The sequence below is a fragment of the Manacus vitellinus genome, unplaced genomic scaffold, assembly GCF_001715985.3.
Source record: "Manacus vitellinus isolate BGI_N305 unplaced genomic scaffold, ASM171598v3 scaffold_13_pilon, whole genome shotgun sequence".
Lineage (NCBI taxonomy): Eukaryota > Metazoa > Chordata > Aves > Passeriformes > Pipridae > Manacus > Manacus vitellinus.
Genome location: NW_021938999.1, coordinates 16,754,076 through 16,777,547, shown reverse-complemented (window position 1 = coordinate 16,777,547; position 23,472 = coordinate 16,754,076). Strand labels below are relative to the sequence as shown.

Here is a 23,472-nt window from a genome sequence, read left to right as displayed (position 1 = left end):
CCTCTGGAAGGCAGTACTTGTTACATGCTGCAGTGTGAGAATAAATCTGTACTGCTTCCAAGTCTGAGATGACTCTTGGCATTGGGAAGTGTGGCACAATCTAGCACATCCTTCCAGGTAAGTGCTGTGCCAACACACAAACAGCTCAGCCCCTCATGATGAGAGGCATCAAATGCATTGCTGATGCCTCTGGTCTTCTCTCAAAAAGACAAACAAATTTCATTCCAGCACCAGGCATGAAGAAATGCACACTACAGAAAGAGTTACCATCCTATGTGTACCAGTTCAAGGCTCAAGGGTGATGGCAACAGCTCAGCAAGCAATGAAGCACCTGCTGTTTTAATGCTTTTCCCACAAGGTCACATGGGACCGACTCACCTTAAAATTTCATGGCAATGACATGGAAAATTATTTAAGAGAAAGCAAGTGTTGTCTGCAGAGACTCAGAAGTGCTATGTACTGCTTTAATGACAGGGACTGTCATACCTGTCAGAGTTGTCAGGGGCAAGACTGATTCACTATCAATATCATCCGCTGCCTGGATAAAACCATGGGAAGAAGGAACAATCAGCACAGTCTCATCATCTATTGTAGGCTGATCAACTTGTTCTTCTATTGTTGGGGAACCCAGATCCTGCACAACACAGAAGAACAGGACATGAGAGTGTGCTCCTGGTACCATAAACAAAAACCTGCTGTGTTCACCCATACCCTATAGTAAGCAATAAATTCTGGATGAATTTTATCTCATTAAATTGAAATGTCAGCATCTGAGATAAGTTTACTTCAGCATTTACAGGGTGTGTTTCATCTTAGTGCAGGCACCCAAAAAGAAGATGAGAAGAATTCTACCCTGTGAGCAATACAAAGGCAGGGGGAAAGGGAAGGAGAGACTGCAAGGTGGTGATAAAATGTTCTCTTTCAAGCCATAAATTTTTTCTGTGAAGAGGAATAATTAAGGTTTCCCACTACTTGCTGCCAAGATGTTCTGAGAGGCTGAAGCATTACCTTTACAGTACTTACCTGCTCCACAAACACAGAAGCTTTACCTGAACTTAATCTCACAACTTCTGTTGTCGAGTTTTAACTGACACTGAAAAGAGCTCAGAAGACCGACTACTTGCTGTGCCTTGCTTGTCACTTGCTTACTGTAGCTTGGCTCCAAACTTGTTTTCCTGAACCTTTTGGTATCAAAAATTCATAACGCACTGACTCCTTCCAGGCACAAGTTGTCAACATCCTCCCTCTCTTCCAGTCCTGTCCTAACTGCTCCTGCTGCCTCTTCCCTGGCTCTTGCAGTACTCGAATGGCACTAACAGCTCTGGCCTACTCAGTGTCACAGCACACTCCAGATACCTGGTTCTGCAAACACAGTGAAAAGACATCCCAGACACAGTTCTTCCAGAACCAGCAGAGACATTTGGATTCCAGCTTTGGTGTGTAGCATGTGTACGGTTTGTTCAAGCTTTACAAATCCCTGGTGTGGAATGCTGGCAAATGTTTCTGGCAGAACGGAAGGTATCTGGATTTATTACTGTTTTCAGAGGGAGAAGGAATTGTTTAGGAGAGGCTACAGCCCTCTGTGTTTAAGAAAACCCTGATGTTCCTCCACCTTGTTTCTTTCGGAAAACTTGTTTCCCTATGTAATTCCACAATATTTTTGCAAAGGCAACTACCTGAAAACCCCTTCCCTGGTACTGCTGAAGAGGAGCTGCCTACCTGTGCAGCAGTTTAGTGAGCAGGACTAGGTCCAAACATGTACCCATTCACACAAGGCACCGTGTGCCTGAGCTGCAAGGGCAGCTTTCTGCAAAGTGCACAGCTCAACCTGCACACAAGCAGCACTGTGTTGAAAGGCTTGAAACTGAGAAGAGGAGGCGTGAAAAACTGAAGAAACCATTGTGGCAAATGGGCACCTTTCCCAGCCAGAAATAATAAAACCCTGCAGCATGACTGCCTGCTTCCCACTACCCACCCACAGTGACAATACAACACTGGCAAGTGCATAAAAATAACACTGACTTGAAGAGAGCAAAATTTAGGCATGTTTTTCTAGAGTAACTTTTTACTCAGAATCACTCACAGACAGTTCACTATTTCCTAGAATTTAAATACACACATCAAACTTGAATCTGACTAGAAGTGTAAGGCAAATTACAATTACAAACTCAGTTTGTAATTCTGTATAGAAAAAAAGTTTAATTTTATATCCCGCTAGCCATAAGAATTTTCTACAGTTTAATTAGGAACTAGGTTTATATCAAAAATTTATTAATTCTACCTCAAAAAGCTAAAATTTTAAACTGCAAGTAGAAAGCTGATAGTCTGCCTCAACTGTTGAAAATCTTATCACAACTATGTCAAACATGAGAAGAAAGAAGAAATGGCAAAATAAAACCCAGCTTTGGATGTATTCAGGATTCAAACACTTCTGTAGTAGCAGACTTGAGACATACAAAGATCTTCCCCTTTGTAAGAGCACAATGGATATGCAGTGTCTATTATAAACTTTGGCAAAGACAAAGCTAAAGCATATCAGTGATGGAAAACAGAGTTATAGCTATTGTAGAGCACAGTGTTTTAGACAACATGATGGGGTATTTCACTCTAACTTCTCTCTTCCCACATTCTAACCTAATCAAGCTTGTAAGGAAAAAAGTATTTTTTACCCACTAAAGAGTGGTATCTTCTTTTTAGCACCTCTAATTTCTGTGACTTAGTCATTTTCATAGTTTCAGCAAGAGAAAGATGGAGGAATTTAATATAAACAATCCAAATACCTGTAATCATTTGGATAAACTCACTTCTGCATCTCAGGTGTTGGAGCGGAATAAATCTGAGGCCAGAGAGAGAAGTAGCTTAAATGCTTCAAATTCCAATTTAACAGATACTTACTGGAGAAGCATGTTTAATAGAAGTCCTCAAAAATGGAAATGGTGGTACACCTTGAAATATGTTATTAGATTCATGAAGCAAAAACTAAATACTCTACCTCACCTTCCTTGCTCAGCAGTGCACCTACCTGTGGCACAGGCATGTTGGATAATTAACTGCCTAGTTTAAAGCAACAGCATCAAACATTAGTTACATGAAGGCAACTGTTTGGTGCCACTAATATTCCAGCTTTCCACTGTTACCATGCAAACATACCCTGAGTAGTGAAACAACTCCACAGCTAGAGAGATGTTCAATGCTCCAGATGAAATAAAATAGAAGCCTCAGTAATGAATTAAAAGCTGACACTTTCACACCCATAACACATTAATGAAGTTCAAGGATAGTGGATCTGAACAAATACTTGTAGAACTGTGATACAGAATTATAGAATGGTTTGTGTTGGAAAGGATTTTAAAGACCAACAAGTTCCAACCCCCTACAATTGGCAGGGACACATTCCACTAGACCAGGTTGCTCAGAGCCCCATCCAACCTAGTGTTGGAACACTTCGAGGGATGGGGCAGCCACAGCTTCTCTGGGCAACCTGTTCCAGTATCACATCACAGCAAAAAACTTCCTCCTAATACCTCATCTAAATCTACTGTTTTTCAGTTTGAAGCCACTCCTCCTTGTCCTGTCACTACATGCTCTTGTAAATAGTCTCTCTCCATCTTTCTTGTAGGTTCCCTTGAAGTACTAATATACATGAAATTACTGACATATTTCATACAAATAGCTTAACATAAAGGTCAAAGATGTAATTAAATCATTTTCCACGCAGAAATGGGGAAAACATCAAGTATCATGCACTCCCTTACCTCAGTAACGTAAGTGCTGGGTAAATCAGAGTGAGAATCCTCATCCTGTTTCAGGCTGGCATCTGCAATCTCCTCCTCAGTTCTTACCATAACTCCATCCATCAGTTCACTACTGTTCCTGCTGCTGAATTTGGAAGCATCATCTTCATTGTAGGCTGACTGCTCTTCATCACTCAGCTTGGACTGATGGATATCGTCTGGGAAAGTATTTGCTTCTAGGGTATCGGGGGGATCAGTCAGGTCAGCTGACTGAATGTCTGAGTCAACAGTCAGTTCTGTCTGGGTGACAGAGGAGGGGATGTCTTCGGCAGCAACGGTGCGGATTATGACACTTGGCGTGTGGCACTGCACTGTGACGTTGTCACTTGTGTTTAACAAATGCTCTGGCTGCGAGCAGCATTTGCAAAAAGAGACAAACAAAACCCCAAAAAAATCAGACACTTTCCTGTAACTATCTTCAAATCTTACAGCAAATATGAGCAAAAAGATTCAAATTGCTAAGTGTAATTTAGAGTTTTATATATACAGTATGTCAGCCCAGATCATCTGTTGACCTTTCCTGGTTCTATATGATGACTTTGTAGACTGAATTTGGTGTCACCTGTTTTTTAAGTCACAAATAAAGCAAATACATAATATGAAAGAGACAACCATTCAGGTGAGGACAGCTGTAGAAGTTTTTTCCCCCAAATTTTGTATCACTTTTGTGATTTAATCTCCAGTTTGTTTCCCCTTCCCTCTCTCTAACAAAAAGCAATACTTGTCACTACTATACAACTTTTTTGAACAAATATCTCTTTGTGAGAGTAAATGAAAACATCAAGAAACCATCGGATTTGGTTTTGCTGGGGACTAAGCCACTGTATGGAGACATCCTGTTCAGCCACAGCAGAATGAAGCTGCAACTTCCAAGTTGCTATTTAAAAACAATACAAAACCCCCAAATTCTCAGTCTTCAAGATTTTAAGCAAAGTGACACTGTTATGACCTAAGAACTGCTTTGCAAATTTACCATGCATAGTAAATGCTCCCCTCCCCCAGAGCCCAAACTCCAGCGTTCCCTGCTCAGAGCACGCACCGATAAGGCGTGGACTATGATCTGCTCCGGGGAGGCCGGAGCGGCCGCGGCCGTCAGGGTCATGGTGGGACTGGTTGTCAATGTTAAAGGAAGGCCTTGGCTTGAGCTTGTCTGCAGTAAGTAGGTTCCTGGTGTTCCAGTCGGCTGGAGATGGAAAGACTGCAAAGACAACACAAGTTTAATGCCCAAACTTGCTGCCCAGGCCAAAGTGGGAGCAAGCTGATTCACATGAACCAGCCTAAATGCAACTCCCTGGAAAACAAACACACAAATCCAATCCAATCCAATCCAATCCCTTATGCACTAACTGCTGTACTGCACTCAAGAAGCAGAACCTCCATCTATAGCCTTCGGCTACCAAGACAAGTATTAAGGGCAAGAGCCCAGCAGGTCTGTATTATGCTGTACAACAGCAAGTAAGAAGGGAATAAATTCAACTTACTTTTACACTGAGATGAAAGAGAAACTGTGCTATAAACTACAGGACAATGGAAATGAGACAATCTTTACTTGCTGAGAGCTTTCTCTGGCTCCTTTATGTCAGACTACAATGAGAAAAAAACCAAGCACAAAGGGAACCTTCATAGCACTGAGGCATTAAGACAGATTTAAAGCATTTAACTGTAATTCACAGTTTTCTCCACGGCCCTAGTGGATTACACTTTCAGAAAAAAGTTTCAGAGCTCTTAACTTCCTCTTTCCACTTGAAAACTTTTGTTATTGAAACACACAGTTCTGTAGTCTAAGAAGTAGCTGGGCTTAAAAGAAAAAAACACAGTAACAAACTGTGTTACTTACTGGAAGAATCTCAAAGGTCTGTAGTGTTCCACTGTTTAGTGTTATTGTCTCAGAGTCAACAGTAGCAGCAGGGGAATCAGTTGAGGCTGCAAAAGGAAATAAAAAAAAGAAAAAGAAAGTATGTAAACCAGAATGTTCAGTCCTGCAGAGAGCATAACATACTATAATTACTACATGGCAGGGTACTGTTAATTCCACTAAGAGGAAAAAGAAAACTGGCCGCAATCCTAATGACAAGGTTCTCTAATTGGTACACAAGACACAATACTATTTAAGGAGAGCATTCTACAATCCAAAAGAGCAAATGAAAGTAAGTATGGGTTTAGTGCACAGAGATAAAAGCAGACAAATAAAAGTTTCTAACGTGATTTAATTACTTTTTGTAATCAGATTTGTAAGAGGTTCTAATGTAACGATACCCTTTGGTGTAATGATACTCTTTGGATTATGTATTGCTTGTTTTAAACTGGTGTCAGGTTTAATATTGTTGTGTTTCCAACAGACCTCTTTTTTTTTCTGGTATTTTTAATTTCTTCTGCCCTCCACAGTGTGTCTACCACTGATGAAACATCAGATGCTTCCCAAGGTATTTGCCTATCCTGTGTGTTGTGATGGCAGTGTATAAAAGCTGTAAATATTTTGTGTAATTATTTATGAAATTATCTCCACTAATTCTAAAAGTAATGAAGAGAGGCATTGAAAACAATTGATGCATGAGGTATTTCAAGATCACCAGGTCCAAACAACTTGTACCAAAACGTTTATAACCATAATTACGATTTCTACTTAGTCTTAAAAAAATCACAAGTTCCAGGAAGCTGAAGGCAAATTAATACTTTGCCTGGGATTATCCAGTAACTTCCTAAATATCAAAAAGGGGAAAAGACCTACAAGATTACAACAGCGATCCAAGCACTGGAAACTTTGCCATCTCAGACTCTCTGGCTGCAAATTAGAGTAATTTTGATCTCTTAAGATAAAAGCTTCAGTTTTGAAGCTTTTATTGTTACAGTGTCATGTTCAAGATTTCCTGCTGCAGGTTTCCTGCTACCCAGTAGCAGAGCTGTGGCCCTTCAGTCATCCAGCCAGCTGTGTTCATAAAACCTGCAGCAACTGCCCCTTTGAAACCTTGAGCTTTCTATCAAATGCAGCTGAAAGTGGCCAATAGGTTCAGCTCTCATGAGATATGGAAAGACACAATACAAAATTCACTTTGATTACACAACCAGAAATTCTTCGGAAAAGCAGACTAAAATGGGGAAAAAGGCTTGTTAGGCAGACAGGGACAAGTGAAGTCACAAAATAACTGTTCCGGGATTCAATTCAAAAAGGACTAAAGGTTACAGAATACCAGCCCATCTTGCCTGCTCATCAAAACCCAACAGCTTTGACCAAGCTTTGTTCAAAGTCTGAGACCACTGACATATTATGACAGATAAAAAGTTCTTGGCTGGGTGTTGCATGTCATTCTAATTAAAAAAAAACCCCACACATCGGATGAAGATAGCACTTGATAAGTAGATAAAGATAGGCTAACCTAATGAAATTATAAACAGAAAACTGTTTACCAAATGCCTACTTAGTCATAGTCTGATCAACTAATTTGGTAATCAGCAAGACCAAAGCACTAAATTTTCCTAATTAAATTCACAAACATGAATGGTGCAAAATAGGATATGGTGGAGACCACAGTCTGCATATGGGGTGACTGGAGTTAATAAAATCAGTTAAAAAACCAAGCAATAAAAACTATAATCAAAGTAGACTTGGTACTAAAAGTTTGCTAATGAGCAAAGTTCATCCTTAAGAGAAGCATCAGCTTAAGAAAAAAAATATAGTGGTTAGAGCAGAACATTGGCTGAATGTCAGGGTGACTTGGCAGCTAACACTTTACAGAGTGTTTGTGCCTAGAAATAACTGCATAATAAAGAGCAGGACTAGAAAAAACATTACACACCTTCTCTTCAGTGTCCTTCATCAGAACTGAGGGACAGTAGCATATATAATCTACAAAAGGAGTCCCTGTACATGATATTCATTGTTCTGCACAGGAGCCATCAAAGAAACTTAAGGAATAAACATATGTTCTGCATCTTCACTAAGAGGCTTGTGTACTGAAGGCTTCTCAAAGAACAGGCTATGTGGCAAACTCCTGTGTGCACACACAGAGACAGACACCTACAATACCTATGTCCAGGTGCCCCAACTGTAGCTTCTTGGAATTACTATCACAGCAATATCTACGTTTGCCTAACAAAGTTAGAAACAGGTAAATGGAATCCAGAAATGCTTCACCTGAAGTTATGACAAGACCACAGCAGAATTACTACATTTCTTTAAGATATGCCCACTCCTCCTTCAGCATCTAAACGTAAGAAAGCTTCAGGTTTTGTTAGAGGGCAGTGGGTTGTTCGTTCCAGGTACTTACAGACATGGGTAATCTGGACTGGAATCTGCAAAGCTGCCATGGGGCTTGGGGCACTGCCCGTGTTTTCCTCCAAGCGAGCCACGCGAATCTGCACGTGCTGAACCCCCGAGCCAGAGTTAGTGCTTGGTAATCCACTTCCAGATTTGTTCTCTGAGAGCTGGTGCCCTGGATTGTTTTTTTGGTTCTCGTGGAGTTGTTTAAGACCCTTTATCAGCACTGAGAGAAAAAATACTCATGCTAAAGCATGTTGAAGAAGCACATTTGAAATGCTGCATGTGAGATTTACCCAAGATGAAAAAAACCCACCAAAATCCTTCTGAATTGGTAACTTAAACAATTCGTAGACATACAAAAACTAGAAATTTAGCACACACATAAACCACATGTATAGTCAACTACTGCAGTGACCTTGATTTTTCATAGAACTTAGGCATTTCAGGATGCTTGGCGGCGGGGGAAGCAAAGCTTATAAAATTTTGCAACTCTCTAAAAACATGAACAAGTGCAAACTACAATCAAGTGCCAGTATCACCAGTTGTGTAATGTTGCTTCCAGAAATAAACACTCCAATCTTACAAAACACGAAAGGGGATTTGTTCAAGAGCTTGACAGTAGTGCCACTAGAAATAGGGAGCAAGAGGGAATTAATCTCACAGTGACTATATTACAATTCTTCACCTGTGCATGAAGAGGCCCACTGCTCCAGGGAGGGAGCAGCTGACATAACAGCAGGTTACAAAACTGAGGCCTCAGCTTTTCTAGCACTCAGTATAGCAAACTGCTTAAACATCTCCCACTTTTGGTATCAAGCCATTTTATCAGGGGAAAGAGAGAGGAGCCTGTTGATTCAGTGATGCACTCACATTAAGAATTATTTGATGCAACAACTGCCTATTAATGTATGGTAAGCAGAACAGTGTTCCCCTCCCAACTGCAGCCTCCAGGCATGACTAATATAGAACCACACTGACAACCACAGAAGTGTCCATTAAATTACACCTTTCACTAATTAGACCATGACTAATCTCTCTGATTTTTTTTTACTCTCCCCAAGTCAGAGAAAAGAAGGACTGAAGGTCACAGAGATTGAAATATCCTCTGGCTCAGACACTACTTTCTCTAACCAAGAATGAGAAAATGCTATGAGATGTATTTGGGGAGCTTTATACTCCTGATTTCTCCCCTCCTCCTCATTGCAGATAGTAGATCTACCTTCTGTCTACAGCTGAGGCTCAGCACCTGACACAGATTATATTTTAACATGGTAAAGGTAACACATCTAACCTTAGGCTGCAGATACATATCCTCTTCCACCTGAAGAGGTCACTGCCCTCCATACCAAAGATCAGCATCATCTGAGATCTGCCAGCTGAGCTGCTTATACACATGCCCTCACTTTAGCCAAAGCGAGGGGAGATGGTAAAATCTGTTTAGTTGTATACATCAGCTTGGCTTGTTTTGACTGAAACACTTAAGGATTGCTTGTAGGAGCAATTCAGCCAGCAGATCCAAGGGGGTCAGTAACTTCCAGCAAAGGAGCAATGTGCTCTTTGGCCAGCAATGCTGTAAGCAGACAACAAAATGCAGCCTTATTCCTTTGACATTTGTGAAAGGAGCTCTCAGAAGAGAAGTATGCAAGTAGTACATTACCAGGGAACGAAACATCTTTGTGGTTTGCAATCTGTCTTTTAATGGTCCACCATTTACTCCGAAGCCACTGTGGTGAGCGGACACTACTCCATCCTTCAGCAAGTAAATCCCAATTGATGTCATTTTCATCAGAAACTTCAAGTTCCGCTATCCTGGCAGGATACAGAAAACATTTACCTGTTAGGAACTGCCCTCCAGACCGGCAGGGGTGTTGCACATCTCCGGCCGTGTCACACGTAACAGCGCAGAATGACATGCTAGTGATCAGGCCACCAGAGCTCATGAATTGACACAGGCTTCCAAGGCTCCACGCTGCCAGAGGTCAAGCAGAATCATAAACCACAGAAGATGGACTAGACCTGTTAGATGATCCAGTCCATCTCCTTGCCATGCAGGATTATTCTCCTTATTTGCTTATACATTAGGACTTAGATCAGATTATCATGAAGCATTCCAAGTGGTGGTACTTGCATCTTTTCTTTTTAAAAAAACCATTCCCCAAACACATCAACAAGGCAGGAAATACTTCCTGAGATTCACTCTGAACTTTCACTTAATTAATTTCATGTTATTTACTTCTGTTTTCTCCTAAATAACAACCATCCATCCTTAACATAGATTTTTGCCTTCTCTCAGATGCTTCTTAGCCAAAGTAGATGAAGTTAACTACGGCATTAAACAGTTCCTCATAAATCAATCCCATCAGGCTCTCCAGGTAAGGGACAGTCTTCTCTACCAGAATCTGTTTGAATACAAGAAATATTTCTGAATTGCCTTCAGCTCATCTGTACATGGAGCATATGAAAGAGGTGAACAGTGAGAGGGGGAAATATTTTTGTGGAAGTTAAGAAAAGTTCTCTTCACAAATGAAGCAATAGCACTGGACATTCTTGGCTAGCTAAAGAAAAAAAAAGTAAAAATGGAAAAAACTGCCAGAACCAACCCTGCAGGATGAGTGAAGGATATCTGGACAGAACAAAACAGAAATATTAAGATTTATAACTATTACATTCTGAAATGTGGAATCAGGGTCCTCATTTTGAGTTCATGTCAAACAGCTTCAGTAAATTAGTGAATATTGCTTTGTAAGTAATCCTTAGATTCCCTGGATGTCTTGGCTTTTTATTCCCACCCAACCATAAATATCCACTGGCTAAAAAGCCTGAGTTAAAGGCATTCAAAATGGGAGGAGGACTGGAGAGAGCAAAAGATTTCCAAAGTCACTACCAGGTTGCCAGTTCAAATGTAGTCAGAGATGCTGACATCCAATCAGTGTTTGGTGGCCTACATGAAATTAATTTGCAGTCTCAGTTTAGCTCTTTGTAGACAAGACGTCCACATCACAGAAACCACCACCACACTTGACCCTTGTTGGTCATCTCAGCAGAGAGGCCAAGGACTGAACGGGCAGGGAGACTGAGCTACCCTCCAGTTAAGGGTTAAAGCGCATCGGTGGGGCCACGTGTGGGAAGCTTGCATGGTTGCTGCCTGTGCTGTACCTTTTCTGTGGAATAAAGAAGACTTCAGTCTCCAGGGTTTTCAATCTGACACCTTTCACGAACACTAACATTCACTAAAAAAACAAAAAACAAAAAGTATGTTCAATAATAAATCTCTAGGAACTGTAAACACAGCAGTGATTTTTGGAGGGTTCTAGAGTTTTCAGTGTCTAAGAAACCAGCAAAATGGACCCCAATGGAATCCTGCCAGCAACACGTATTACAAGCCTTTAAAAGTAACCAAAATAACAAACCTCATGATCAGATTTATTTCATCTTCCTTGGTCCACTCAGTGCCCCCACTTTGTTTCCAGTTGAGATAGTTAAGCCATTTAGAGCGGCATTGCTTCTCGGAGCGTGTCCCAACCCGCTCTGCCACAGCAGCCCAGGATACACCTTGTGTGACAATGTCACCTGGCTCTGTGCTCGTCAGCTCATGCACTACTTCTGCCAGCCTTTTTTCTTCTTTCTCTGTCCACTTTCCTGAAAGAGAGAAAAGCCCTCCAACTTAACAAACAGCAGATATTGTTCTGATCTGCAACACACCAACAGACATTTATCTTCTGTGCCTAACACCTTATTCCAGATGCAACTATTGACTTGTGAAGAAAATCTAACTGTTCTTAACTAATAACAATTTATATTGTTTCCATTCTTGATTAAAAAATGCACAATTTCATTGTTCTGCTGTCAAATTTCTTTCTCTTCTCTTCCTCTTCCAGATGAATAAATTTTCCTGCCATTTGAATATATACATTACAAAATAAACAATACTTTACTTCTGAAGTGCACCTGTCTCTTAACTCACACAGTGTATGTTTATAAACATTAAACACAAGGGGAGGCTTTTTAATCCACTTCAATAAAATATGCTCCAGTGGAACATATAATAGATAACGGATTGCAAACGTAAACTGAGTATTCTGATTCTTAAGAAGTGAAACTGGAGAAAGTTACACCAAATACATTCTAATTTGACCCTAGATTTCACACAGTGAGTTCCTCAGTTCAGAGTTACACCCCTCTGAAAACAGTGATGACAAAGGTGACAGAATTTTAACCAGAACATCCCTTTCTGACACCAGCATTTACCTCACCTGTGTTGCAGGTATCTTTCATCAATCTGCAACGATCTTTCACAGAGGAAGCACTTCTCCCCAGGGCAGCTCCTATTGTGGCCCAGTCGTTACCGTGCTTTACCCTCAGCCTAAAGAGAAACATGCTCATTAGCACTATATCCAGTTAGAAGATTACCAAAATATCAAATCCTCTCTAATAAAAACAGGGTGAATGTGCAGTTCACAGGCTTAAAGACACTTTGATACTTCACTATTTTCTATCATCACTGCTATTTTTTCTGTGTGTTTCTAGAAGCCTTTTGGGCCAGCTAAACCACAGGATATTCCTTTATTAAATGCTTAAAACATCTGTCTTGCAGGAACATTGTAAGGCTTAATGATTGTTAAACAGAATATGAAGGTTTGGATAAACAGCCAACTTCCATTCTATACAAGCTCCTCAAAGATTTTCAGGTGGTATAAAGAGTACTTGAGAAATCGAAATAATGCCTGATGAAAACCCAGGCATCCTACAATTTAAATGAAGCCAAACACTGCATAATCATGTTCATAATTTTAACAATTATTTTCCTCCCTCACATGACAGCGGGTTGCTTAAAATGTTGAGCCCTGACTAGTCCTAACACATCTGGAACCACAGGCACCTCAGGAACAACACAAACCAGCTAAATTGACCCCAACATATCCATCAGTGCAATGAAATGAACTCCCTTCCCTCCTTCAGTCCAACAGTTTCTTCAAACCACTCAACCCTGGAAATCTGCAGGAGGGGACAAAGTCTGCAGCCCCATCTCCTTAATCGATCAGGTTTATGTTCAAAATGAGACTCTTTGAGCTGTAGTGATAATTTATGTAATTCTGTAATACTTCATAGGGGAGGTCCTACTCTTGACACTTTCTTTAGAAATAACCTTCGCTCAGATTTCCTAAAGAAATGGAATTTCTGTTTCTCACAAACATAACCATAAATATTGACTGTTTTGTAAAAATCTGAAACATTCCTTTGAAACAGAAGCTTTGCTTTATACTTTGTTGCATATTGTTGTCCTGAATACACTTTGGAAAAAATTTCTAAAAAAATCCAAATATAGTTTCATTTCTCTTCAGATAATGACCACTAATTTTGGATAGTGTTGGAGCAGTCAAATTTACTTATAACTTTTCAGTGATTTCACATAAGGAAACCTGTAAAAACTGCTCAAGTTACTAAATATAAACACGGAAGAGTGACCTTGTTCATGAGACTTACTCTTTAAGCTTTTCAATTTCCTCAGGAGTATACCTAGGCAACAGGTAAATAAAAATACATTATTTTAAACAGAAAGCATACAGCATAAATACTTTTATTTTACTAACCACACAGTACACATTCAGTTACAAGAGATTAAGGAATTTCTGCTGTAAGAAGCATATCTCACTGAATGCTTTGAAAGAACGTGAGGAACAAATGCCATTTTCCACATCAGCGCATTTCTAACGTTATCTGGTCTAAAACTCCCATTTGTCAGGAAAACTCCTTGTTCTTGGTCATCTTACTAAGAACAGAATTAAAATTTTGCATAGTAGTCTCTCAAATAAACAACTATTTCTTCCTTCCTGTCCCAATTCACAATCACCATAAAGCTGACTTCCCATCAAAAAAAAAAAATTAAATCAGCACTGAGAAGGTATTTTTAATTTTCAGCTACCTTCAAAAACTAAAATCCAACATCCCTTCTGGATGGCACCAGACCACTGTTTTACAGAAGGGCACAGTGTGGAGATCAATTACCTCTAGGTCAAAGCTCTAGGAAAAAGTTACATCTCAGTAGACCCATGCTTGTGTCCAAGTCTTCTAATCATATCAGAATCTGCTACGAACCTTCGTTTTGGGTGGGTTTTTTTGTTCATCTGTTTTTTTAAAGTTGTGAATAGCATCAATTTAACACAACTATTGTCAAGGTTGTTTTACTGGAATTCAGCAGAGGTGACATGATTAGGAAGATCTGCTTGGCTACAACTTCTGCCTCACACAGAACATGTCAAACATAAGTACATGACCCTACTCATACCAATAAAACCATGCAGCATTAGAGGTTTTCATACTTTCCAACATGGTTTCTGTCATCATACATGCGAAGAACTCTTCTATAGACAGCAAAGAGAGGCCGATTCAGACCCCAAGCTATTGTCCTGTAGAAATCTTTTCTTTCATCTTTTGACATTTCAAATATAATTTCAGTGGCATCTTTTATTCCACGGGCCTAGAACGAAGCATTTAAAAAAAACAACAAAAACAAAAAAACAAACCACAAACAAAACACCTTAGATAAAAGTCTCCTGGAAATCAAGAAGCAGAACACTTAAGAACTGAAGCCATTATGAAACTTTTTGTGTATTACAAATACTACAGTTCAAAAGTAAAACTGAGTATTTATGGATTAGCTCCCTCAAATACAAAACCTTGATCACTAGGGTTTATTGTTTTGGGTTTTTTTATACTGGAGTCCAGGTAGACACAGAAACTCTAATTTCCATCCACATTTAAGAAAAAAATCTGTCTAATGCATATTTTAAGATCAAAAATTGAACCATCAAAGAGAACATCATGGAAAACATACTGTGCTGGAATTAGCCTGGGGTCATACAAGAGAAGGTTGTCAAACAGCGTTATATCAATTTATTACATAATTTTAGATATTATCTGAAAGCAATTTCTTTCAGTTAAACTACTCTTCTTGTTTTGATGGAAACAAAACACTGGAATGAAGTATGAAAGGAAAGCTTGAGTTTAACTATAACTTCTTAGTTTAACTTCAGCTTAAACTAAGAATCACTATATTTAAACTATTCAAAGTAGTACAAGAAAGCAAGTAAGTGGGAAAAGAATGAATCATGATTCATCAGTAACTCAGAAAAGTTATTTAGCTAGCTTCAAAAAGCTTCACTAGGTTTAAAAGACAGTATTACCTATGAATGATTTTGTGGCAGAAATTCTAATATATGCGTGGGCAGACACACTTTCTGCAACAAATGCTGTGGGATGAACACTAAATTCAGGGCTTTTTTTTGAAACCACAAGTGAAGGATGGTGAAACTGTAATATCCAAGCTATGTATTCTCAGTTGTAAGGGCTCAGCTCAAATATCCTCAGCTGCAAGCCTACCACAAATATTACTTATGGGCAATTATCACCATCACTGTGTTAACTGCAAGCCAATTTGCACTGAACTCTGACACCAACACATTAAGGGGAAGAAAGCAGACACAGCCATCCTGTTAGTGTAGTAAACAAACAGGGATATGGCATCAAGGAAGTCTGAAAGTTGTATTTCATGCTCTGTAAGGAAAATTATCTTTATTGCTAGTGCAATTTTTTTCCCTCCATCTTCACCAAAGCTTTCATGAATAACCAATGTATATTTAGAGACATTTAGGCATGTAAAATGTCACATCAGGATGCTCAAAATGGGCAATATTCAGTATAAAAATTAAAAGTAGACTTAAATCCTGTATATGGATGTAATTTTCTTATGTATTTCAAACGGGTAATGACCATTTCTACAATGAATCAGTCAGAATCACTTAGGAACATTCTGGGAAGTACTAAAGAAAGCTGGCTTCTAGCAGAACTGCATCACCACACCAAGGAGCAGGTAAGATACTCTAAACATACCTTTAAATAACGCTCAATGTTACTCATCAAAATGTCAATTTCTTCCTTTGACCACATCCCTTGCTTCCACTTATGGCCTGAAAATAGAAACGGCAAAGTAATGACTGAAGTGAAAGCCAGGAAAACAGCAAGAACAGAAGTATCTGACACACGACCCTCACACTCCAATTAAAAAAGAAAAGACTAATTTTAGCTACTAAAAAGCTAACCAGAATTTTAAACAGATGTTATTTCATAACTGACAGCAACCATCAACTGATGTTTAAATAATGTGAGTCAGACCTCTCTTCAAAAACATCCATATTTTAAAAACAGAACATAAATTCCTCTATGTGCTGTCAAGTCACATTTTCAGAGTTTCTCTTCAGCTGCAACTAGAAAATTTGTCTTTAAACTGACAGCCGAAATTTCCATGCTCTCAAAATGATTCCAGAAGCTAGAACTTAAAATGTGACTCATAATATTACTTGAGGAATTGGCAACTATGTAGGCTTCTCTTATAAGCCTCAACACTCCCCAACACGTGAGTAGTGCCACCTACTGTGAATGCTTTTCATACAGGTAAATCACAGAGTAGAATGCTCTGCTTAGTCTATTTTGACAAGCTGGTCCCCATTTCTCTCCTTTCTTTTGCACTGAGATTAATGCTCAGGGGACACAGTCAAGATAAAAACTCGTGGTGAGAGTTTTATTTCCCTGAATAAAAGTGGCAAACAAACAGAAACAAACATAATGTTCCTCTCTGTCTAAGCCCTTAGTAACTACAATGTCAGCCGAGCTTTAAAGGCAAATCCAACCGACTTTATTCAGAGAGAAAACTTCAAACCTTAAGTCTATCAATAAAACATTCCTACTCTAAAATACATAGATTATCCTTTTTTCCCTTTATGGTCATACCATACTTTTAATTCAGATTACGCCGGTGTGACCCAGTTTACATACTGGTGTGTGCTGGCTACCTGCCCGCCTCTGCTCAGAAAAATCAGGGTACTTCCTTCTCAGCCTGCTAATTACCAGAGCTGGGAGGCAGAACACACCAAAGAGAGTGTTTACTCAAATCCAATTATAATGAAAAGTACAGGCATTATTACCAATTCCATTGGAACTGGTGAGAGAGAACTCTTTCTGTGTGCCCAGTGGCTTCAATCTCTTCTTCCAAAACTACAGAGACAGGACCATAATCTATTACTGTTGCTGTGATTCACACCTCTACCCAAGCCTCTGACTTGATTTAATGGGACACGGCTACTCTTTATACAGAATAACCTTTAATACCCAACTACTTTAGGAAAGGATATATATTTTGCACTTCACTTGTTTGCATATTCAGTGTCAGCACTATCATAACCTGCCCACAGGTCTGGAAATAAAGCATTATCAGGTGGAGACTGCTATAAAATTATGAGCTCGGGCAACATATGCCAAACTCTGAGCTACTGAAAAAGAAGGCACATACTGGCATTGCTCCAGGGCTGATCTCTGTGATCACAGAGATCACAAGAAAGGTTCAAGTAGTACTGATTTTCAAATATTTTTCCTGGCATATTTTACTAGAAATGTCTTCCTCAAATTATTAATCTCTTAATTGGAATCTCAGTGCCCTCATTCATTTGCAACTGTAAATGCCCCTTGTTATCACTATGATATATAGTCAGTTGATATGTCTGGGAGACAGCTACAAATGCACTAGGTTTCTGAATACACTGAATAGCTTTGAAGCCCTTTAAATATAATAAATTAGAAGGACAGAGAAAATGGGAAGAAATTACTTGTCTGTTAAAAGCAACTGCTGGTGTACACATGGGATCAGCAAGTGGTCACTGACAGAGCTGCTCAGCTCCCTTTCTCTGAATTTTTCATATCCAACACTCAGGTCACATTTTCACTGACTCGGCAGTACACTCAGCTCACTGGACTAAAACTCACTGGGTAAGAGATCATTTGCTCCTGTGAGACAAAAGCATCACATTTTTTCCTAAAGGTTTCTAACAAAAAAGGAAATTGCTTTGAACTGACTGAAAAAAACCTATTTTTCCTCTAGAAATAGGAAAAGTCAAAGCTAGAAAAACAGCAGAGAGACTAAGGAAACTAGAGAGACAATACATCTTCATTGGACTTTAAGTTGTTTCTCCAGATTCAGAAAGACACTTGCCCTGGGGGAGAAAGAAAAAATACAAGCTCTCAAGTTCAGTAACTACTACATGATTGCACAGCTTCATTCTGAAAGGGAGGAATGCCAATGGTGTGGAAGTTTTAGGAGTAGCAGCGATTATTTCAGTAGATCCTGGTCTGCATGAGCTGTCTTCTTCTGAAGCACCTCCATTCCCAAAACTCTTTAATATGAATCATGGCAGCCAGACTAAGAAGCCCTGCCTGGAGGAAGATGCACCAACCTGAGGTCAGATTGTGTTTTTTCCTGGTGTACCCCTCTCTGCTGCAGCTTCCCATCTCCTGACCAGGGAAACACAACTGTCTGCCCCATCTGGGCCAACACACAGTACCTACAGCCCTTCTCTACCATAGCACTGCAGTCACTGTCACCACTGCAGGCACAGCCCATTTCCAAAAAGCCAGACTGGAGATTACTTTATGCAACATGCAAAATATTCTGAGACATTTGGAATAATTTAGCTTTTCACAGTATGGGAGAGCATTTGATATCTCCTACCTTTATTGGTTAGAGAATCCTTATCCTCTTTGGTTGTGAACCAGGCTTGACTAACAGCTGACACTTCTTCATTGCCCATTGGGGAGATTTCATCCAGCTGTTCATTCTGAAGAATCTTAAAAGACCAATTTGAAATTACCCAGTAAAGACCTTCAATTCTTTATCACTTTGCAATTAACATGGAGGCATAACTTAAGGGAAAATGGAATCAGCACACCAAGTCACCTTGCTGACTGTTCAAAAGTGCCCCTTTTTAAATATGGCATTGAAAGTACATTCACCTTTCTTGGAACACCTGAGTAAGATTCAGCGTCTTAATATATAGATGTTCTGAGAATTAATTAAGTAACATTCTTCTTCCTGTTTCATGTCCAGTAAATAAGAAGAGTCTCACTGGCTTTGGTGGAGGAAGGACTACGTCCAGCACCTCCAATCCAGAACTCTGAAACACGGTACACCCACAATGAGAACTGCATGTAATTGTTAGACAAAGCCTACTTAGGCCTGTTATAAAGCTTAACTTATAATCAACAAATGACAGAAATAACAGATAAACTTGTCTTCTATGCAGATCACCACAGAGCAAGTGATTACCAGTGGAAGGCTACCTCTATTACTGTTTGCTGTGTTGCTCTTTGGGCAGTAAGTTAACAAAAAACCTCTCTCATACATAAAACAGAACAGTATTTTATAAACAAGATCCATGCTTAAATACACTAATTTCATATTAAAATAGTCTTGTTAATTTTATAAGTCTTTCTGGTATTTGTTTATCTTTTCATTTTGATTTAAATAAAAACATGTATCAAAGAGGTAAAATTTCAAACTTTTACTGTACCTGAATCTGGGTAACAGTTCCTTCATTAATCTCATCTTCAGCTACCTCAGTGGTAGCAGTCATGGTCACCTCAAAGCTCTGATCATTTTCTGAAACTTCAGAATGGGTAAGTTAGCTGCACACTTTACTCTGGAAACATTTTTTATGCATGCTACCAGTTTTACACATTGCTACCTCTGAACTGAAAATTTTGAAAAAACTTTATTCGGTATTTATTTGTTGACACAGTAAAATCATTAAAATTATTATCAACTGCTCCTCTTCATAAAATTTAAATATGGGTTTTGAAACCTTCAGTTTTACGTTTGACTACAACTAAGATCTAAAGTGAAACATATAAACAACAGGTGTCTGATATGATGCAAACATTTGGAACTGTATTAATACTTCCTTTCCAGCCCTACCTCTGGTATTTTCCAATTACTAAAGGATAAAATTCAAATCTTTTGCCCGTATGTGTTTTTCCCAGTTCTCCTTCAACTTCAACATGATAATGCCTTTACTTCTAAGGAATTTCTATTAAGTTCCACCAAATAAACAGCCACTCAAGGTATTGCAAATTGGTATTTTAACTAGATCTGGTTTTGTCACCCTTTGAGAGATTAAGTTCACCTATCTAATATTAAGATTAATTCAGTATTCACCCTACCTTTTTTAAAACAGTCTCTACCTTAAAAGGACCATACACCTCAATATTACATAACACTGAAATGCTAATAATACTGTTTGATCATTAAAAGAAGTTAACCTCTCTTTGCAGACGGAGAGCATCTAATTTGCTGTTCATTCACTTATCCTTCAATTTATTCAATGCACCTGTGCCTGCAGTTCTCTGTCTGCAAGGCAGGTCTATTTTGCCAGTACTGTACAGATACCAAACACTGCAAAACCATCCAAGGGTATGAGAGATAAAGATATACCCAAGTGTATTAATAAAATTTGAAAAGAAAAAACCCACGCAAAATATTCTAATGTGATTCAAAGAATCCACTTTTAACCTTTACCAACAGATATCTTTGCTAGAAGTGTACACAAAAGAACTTACTTGGAACTGCAACAACAGAAATGCACGGAGTGGAATCATCAAGGCTTTGATCATCCTCTGATAAGCAAAGCCTCTTGTGTGGAGGTTCAGTGCTGTCTTCAGAGTCTACTTCATCAGCTTCTAACAACAAAAACATATGCAGGTTACTTCCTGTTAACTAAGCGGAGCTCTGGACAGAGTTCTAACAAAGTGGGCCAAATCAAAAAGTAAAAACAAATGTGACAGGGTGGTTCAGAGCTTTATTGCCACCCAGGAACTTGGTCTAAGTTACAGGCAACAACAGTTCACATGCTTTCCTCAACACACATTTCCTGTGAGATTTTCTTTGTAAATTCTATCCACAGTTTGTCACATTAAAATCAGTCCCTTACTACACAAATTTGGGTACATGCTTGGTTCTAAGGATGTGTTTCCACTGAAATAAATCAGAGCAGCTATATCCCTGTTGGGCACCTATAGACAATTTTGGGATTTAGACCTAATTCCACACTTTATCCTTCTTTAAACCGAAACAGAACAAACTGTAGCATCATAAACCTCAATTGTAGCATAGTAACCCCAGTAGCTGGTAGAATCTGGGGGCAGGGAAGTATGATGGTCAGATCAATCAAAAAAAGAATTAAAAAATACTATGCAATACAATTCTATACCATTTTGAGGGCAATGAAGTATAAGGTTCCCTTCAGTGTCCTGAGTCAAAGTCACAGAGTTCACGGTTTCTACTGTCACTGTGTCAGACTCTTCTTCAACTGTGCTCATACTCAAACCTGAAAGAGCAACACACAGATTACTTTTCTGCAGCTGGACTCTGCTTGGACCATAACTCTGCTTCCTGTATCCCAAAAAACCAGCATAAACTTTCACAGAGTCTACTCCTTCCCATGAGAAATCCACAATTGAAGATATTCACCTACCTTTACTTTCTGCATACTTATATATTGCACAGGGTAACATCAGACAGCTTTAAAGTTACTTTTCCAGTTAAAAATAGCACCTAAACTCCCCATTCAGAAGCATTTGCAATTTACTAATAATTTGGGGGTTGTTCTTTTTTTTTTTTTTTAAACACATACCTAAGCTATTACTTTTTCAGTATTTCTAAATTCTTCAGATCTGATGCTTTTGGTCTAATATTTGTTTCACTGTTCATTCCATAATTCTACTAATACATAACCCAAAGCTAGTCAGGACTGACAAATATTTTCCTAGTGTAATCAGGGCAATATGAAGTGCTTCTGATAATCTCATTTGCACGATAAAACTACAGTAAAGAAACCCAAAGTTTGTAAGAAATTCTATGTAAATTATCACCATGACTAAATAAAACAGAGTAAAACACCACAACAAAAGTTCTAACCCCTCAAATACAAAGAAATGTAACTAATTTTCTGCTGCAGAAGCTAAATGAAATCACGTCTAAAATATCCAGAAGCTTTGCAATGATTTAATCCATTTAAAGCACCTGGGCTTGGTGAATTTGGCAGAGATTTGCAAAAAGAAAATATTATTTCTCCTTTAAGTGTTCAGCCCTTTTTATGTGTTTAGACATAGGCAAAAAGTACTTGTAACTTTTATTTTGAAGCCAAAATATTGTTGTCAGCAATTCTACTTACATTGTTAAAAAATCATTGACTATAGTGTTAAAAAAAGAAATCACAATTACATTACAAAGTTTCCATGTACGAGGCAGGGATACTCATCTACCCATACATAAATGGAATTTACAACATGGATTTCAAATCCCCTCTATAATGTTAATAACACTGCTTCAGTGGGAAATGATTTAATTTTGGAGAAGTGTCTTCCTATAAGGATAAAACCACTGCCAGTCCTTCAATAAAATTACTTATCACCCCTTGAGCTTGTTGAAGATTTGGCAGATCTTTAAGCACATGTAGTAGCTCATTCCCCGAATGAAGTGGTATTACCCCTCTGACCATGTCAAAAATTTCAGATACACTGCCATTTTGTATCAGAGGGTTCTCAAATTTACTTTCACATCTACCATCAGCAACAAGTCCTTGTTGCCACGTGCAAGTGTAGGAGGGAAAAACTTCCTTGGGATTCATCTCCTGAGTTTTACAGCCTCTGCTTGCTGCATGGCTGTAGTACTGACTTTAGGAACCTGATGAGGCATCCTTAACTCTAAAACATGAAGAAAGACATCCAAAGCATTACAGCTAAATTAGCAGACTGTAACTTTATCAAACTAGTTTTGAGTTACTCATTCTGCCTTTGGGGAGTGAAGAAATTGGGCCAAAACATACAGATTCCCTTCTTCATGTTTATATACACTTTGTGAATAACTTTCACTACATGGACTGCTGTAATCAAAATTCCCAAAGTTATGAGAAACGTCATGGAGAATTCTTTAGTTTTTTGTGAACTGGTAGTGATAACACACTGAAAGCCCCTATTTTTCTTTTCACTGTTCTAAAGGCTTGAAAGACATGTGATTTCTTTTTACAAAACACATCACAACAATCATGTACTTCACCTAAAGCTCTTCTAAAAGCAGTGGATACTATAGCACCAGTCACAACAGGAGATACAGCAGACTATTCCTTCTTTTTTATTGGAAGACTGAACACAGAGACAGCAAAGCTGCGTCATTCTTTCAGCAGTTACTCAGGACTTGCTGAAAATCAATTAGTATGTTTACAGGATCTGGCTCCTAAATCACCAGCACGGGGCAGTCAGGGCTGTCGCTTTGCATTCTCTGCCTTGCTGGTTTGCCATGTTAGGAGAGAAAAACGACACAGCATAAAAGAGGTCCACCCAGAGATCCAAACGTGGCATTTCCAGAGGTGGGGAGGAAGATACACCATGATCAGTAGCTGCCACCCTGACACTTCCATACAGAGCTGTAACGGAATAAACAGCCAAAGCTGAGGCAGCACATCCAACAGCAACAGGCAGCTCCTCGGATCAAGCTGTCAGCTCGAGCTCCCAGGTATAGCAGAGCACCAAACACTGGGC

General features: G+C 39.1%; 1 protein-coding gene across 1 annotated transcript in view; it reads right to left on the bottom strand.

Annotated features, from left to right (window-relative positions):
• The window catches only part of DMTF1 (cyclin D binding myb like transcription factor 1), a 29,384-nt gene that overhangs the window by 1,724 nt on the left and 4,188 nt on the right, over positions 1 to 23,472 (bottom strand). Inside the window, exons 2-16 of the mRNA XM_018068118.2 lie at positions 21,144 to 21,260; positions 20,494 to 20,613; positions 19,449 to 19,543; positions 18,611 to 18,725; positions 15,943 to 16,019; positions 14,373 to 14,530; positions 13,537 to 13,569; positions 12,306 to 12,415; positions 11,463 to 11,691; positions 9,710 to 9,861; positions 8,060 to 8,275; positions 5,632 to 5,717; positions 4,834 to 4,992; positions 3,756 to 4,142; positions 487 to 634 (exon numbers count right to left, since the gene is read on the bottom strand). Of these exons, the coding sequence (XP_017923607.2) occupies positions 487 to 634; positions 3,756 to 4,142; positions 4,834 to 4,992; positions 5,632 to 5,717; positions 8,060 to 8,275; positions 9,710 to 9,861; positions 11,463 to 11,691; positions 12,306 to 12,415; positions 13,537 to 13,569; positions 14,373 to 14,530; positions 15,943 to 16,019; positions 18,611 to 18,725; positions 19,449 to 19,543; positions 20,494 to 20,613; positions 21,144 to 21,252 (2,194 nt within the window). The 5' untranslated portion in view covers positions 21,253 to 21,260. The remainder of the gene's footprint in view (positions 1 to 486; positions 635 to 3,755; positions 4,143 to 4,833; positions 4,993 to 5,631; positions 5,718 to 8,059; positions 8,276 to 9,709; positions 9,862 to 11,462; positions 11,692 to 12,305; positions 12,416 to 13,536; positions 13,570 to 14,372; positions 14,531 to 15,942; positions 16,020 to 18,610; positions 18,726 to 19,448; positions 19,544 to 20,493; positions 20,614 to 21,143; positions 21,261 to 23,472) is intronic.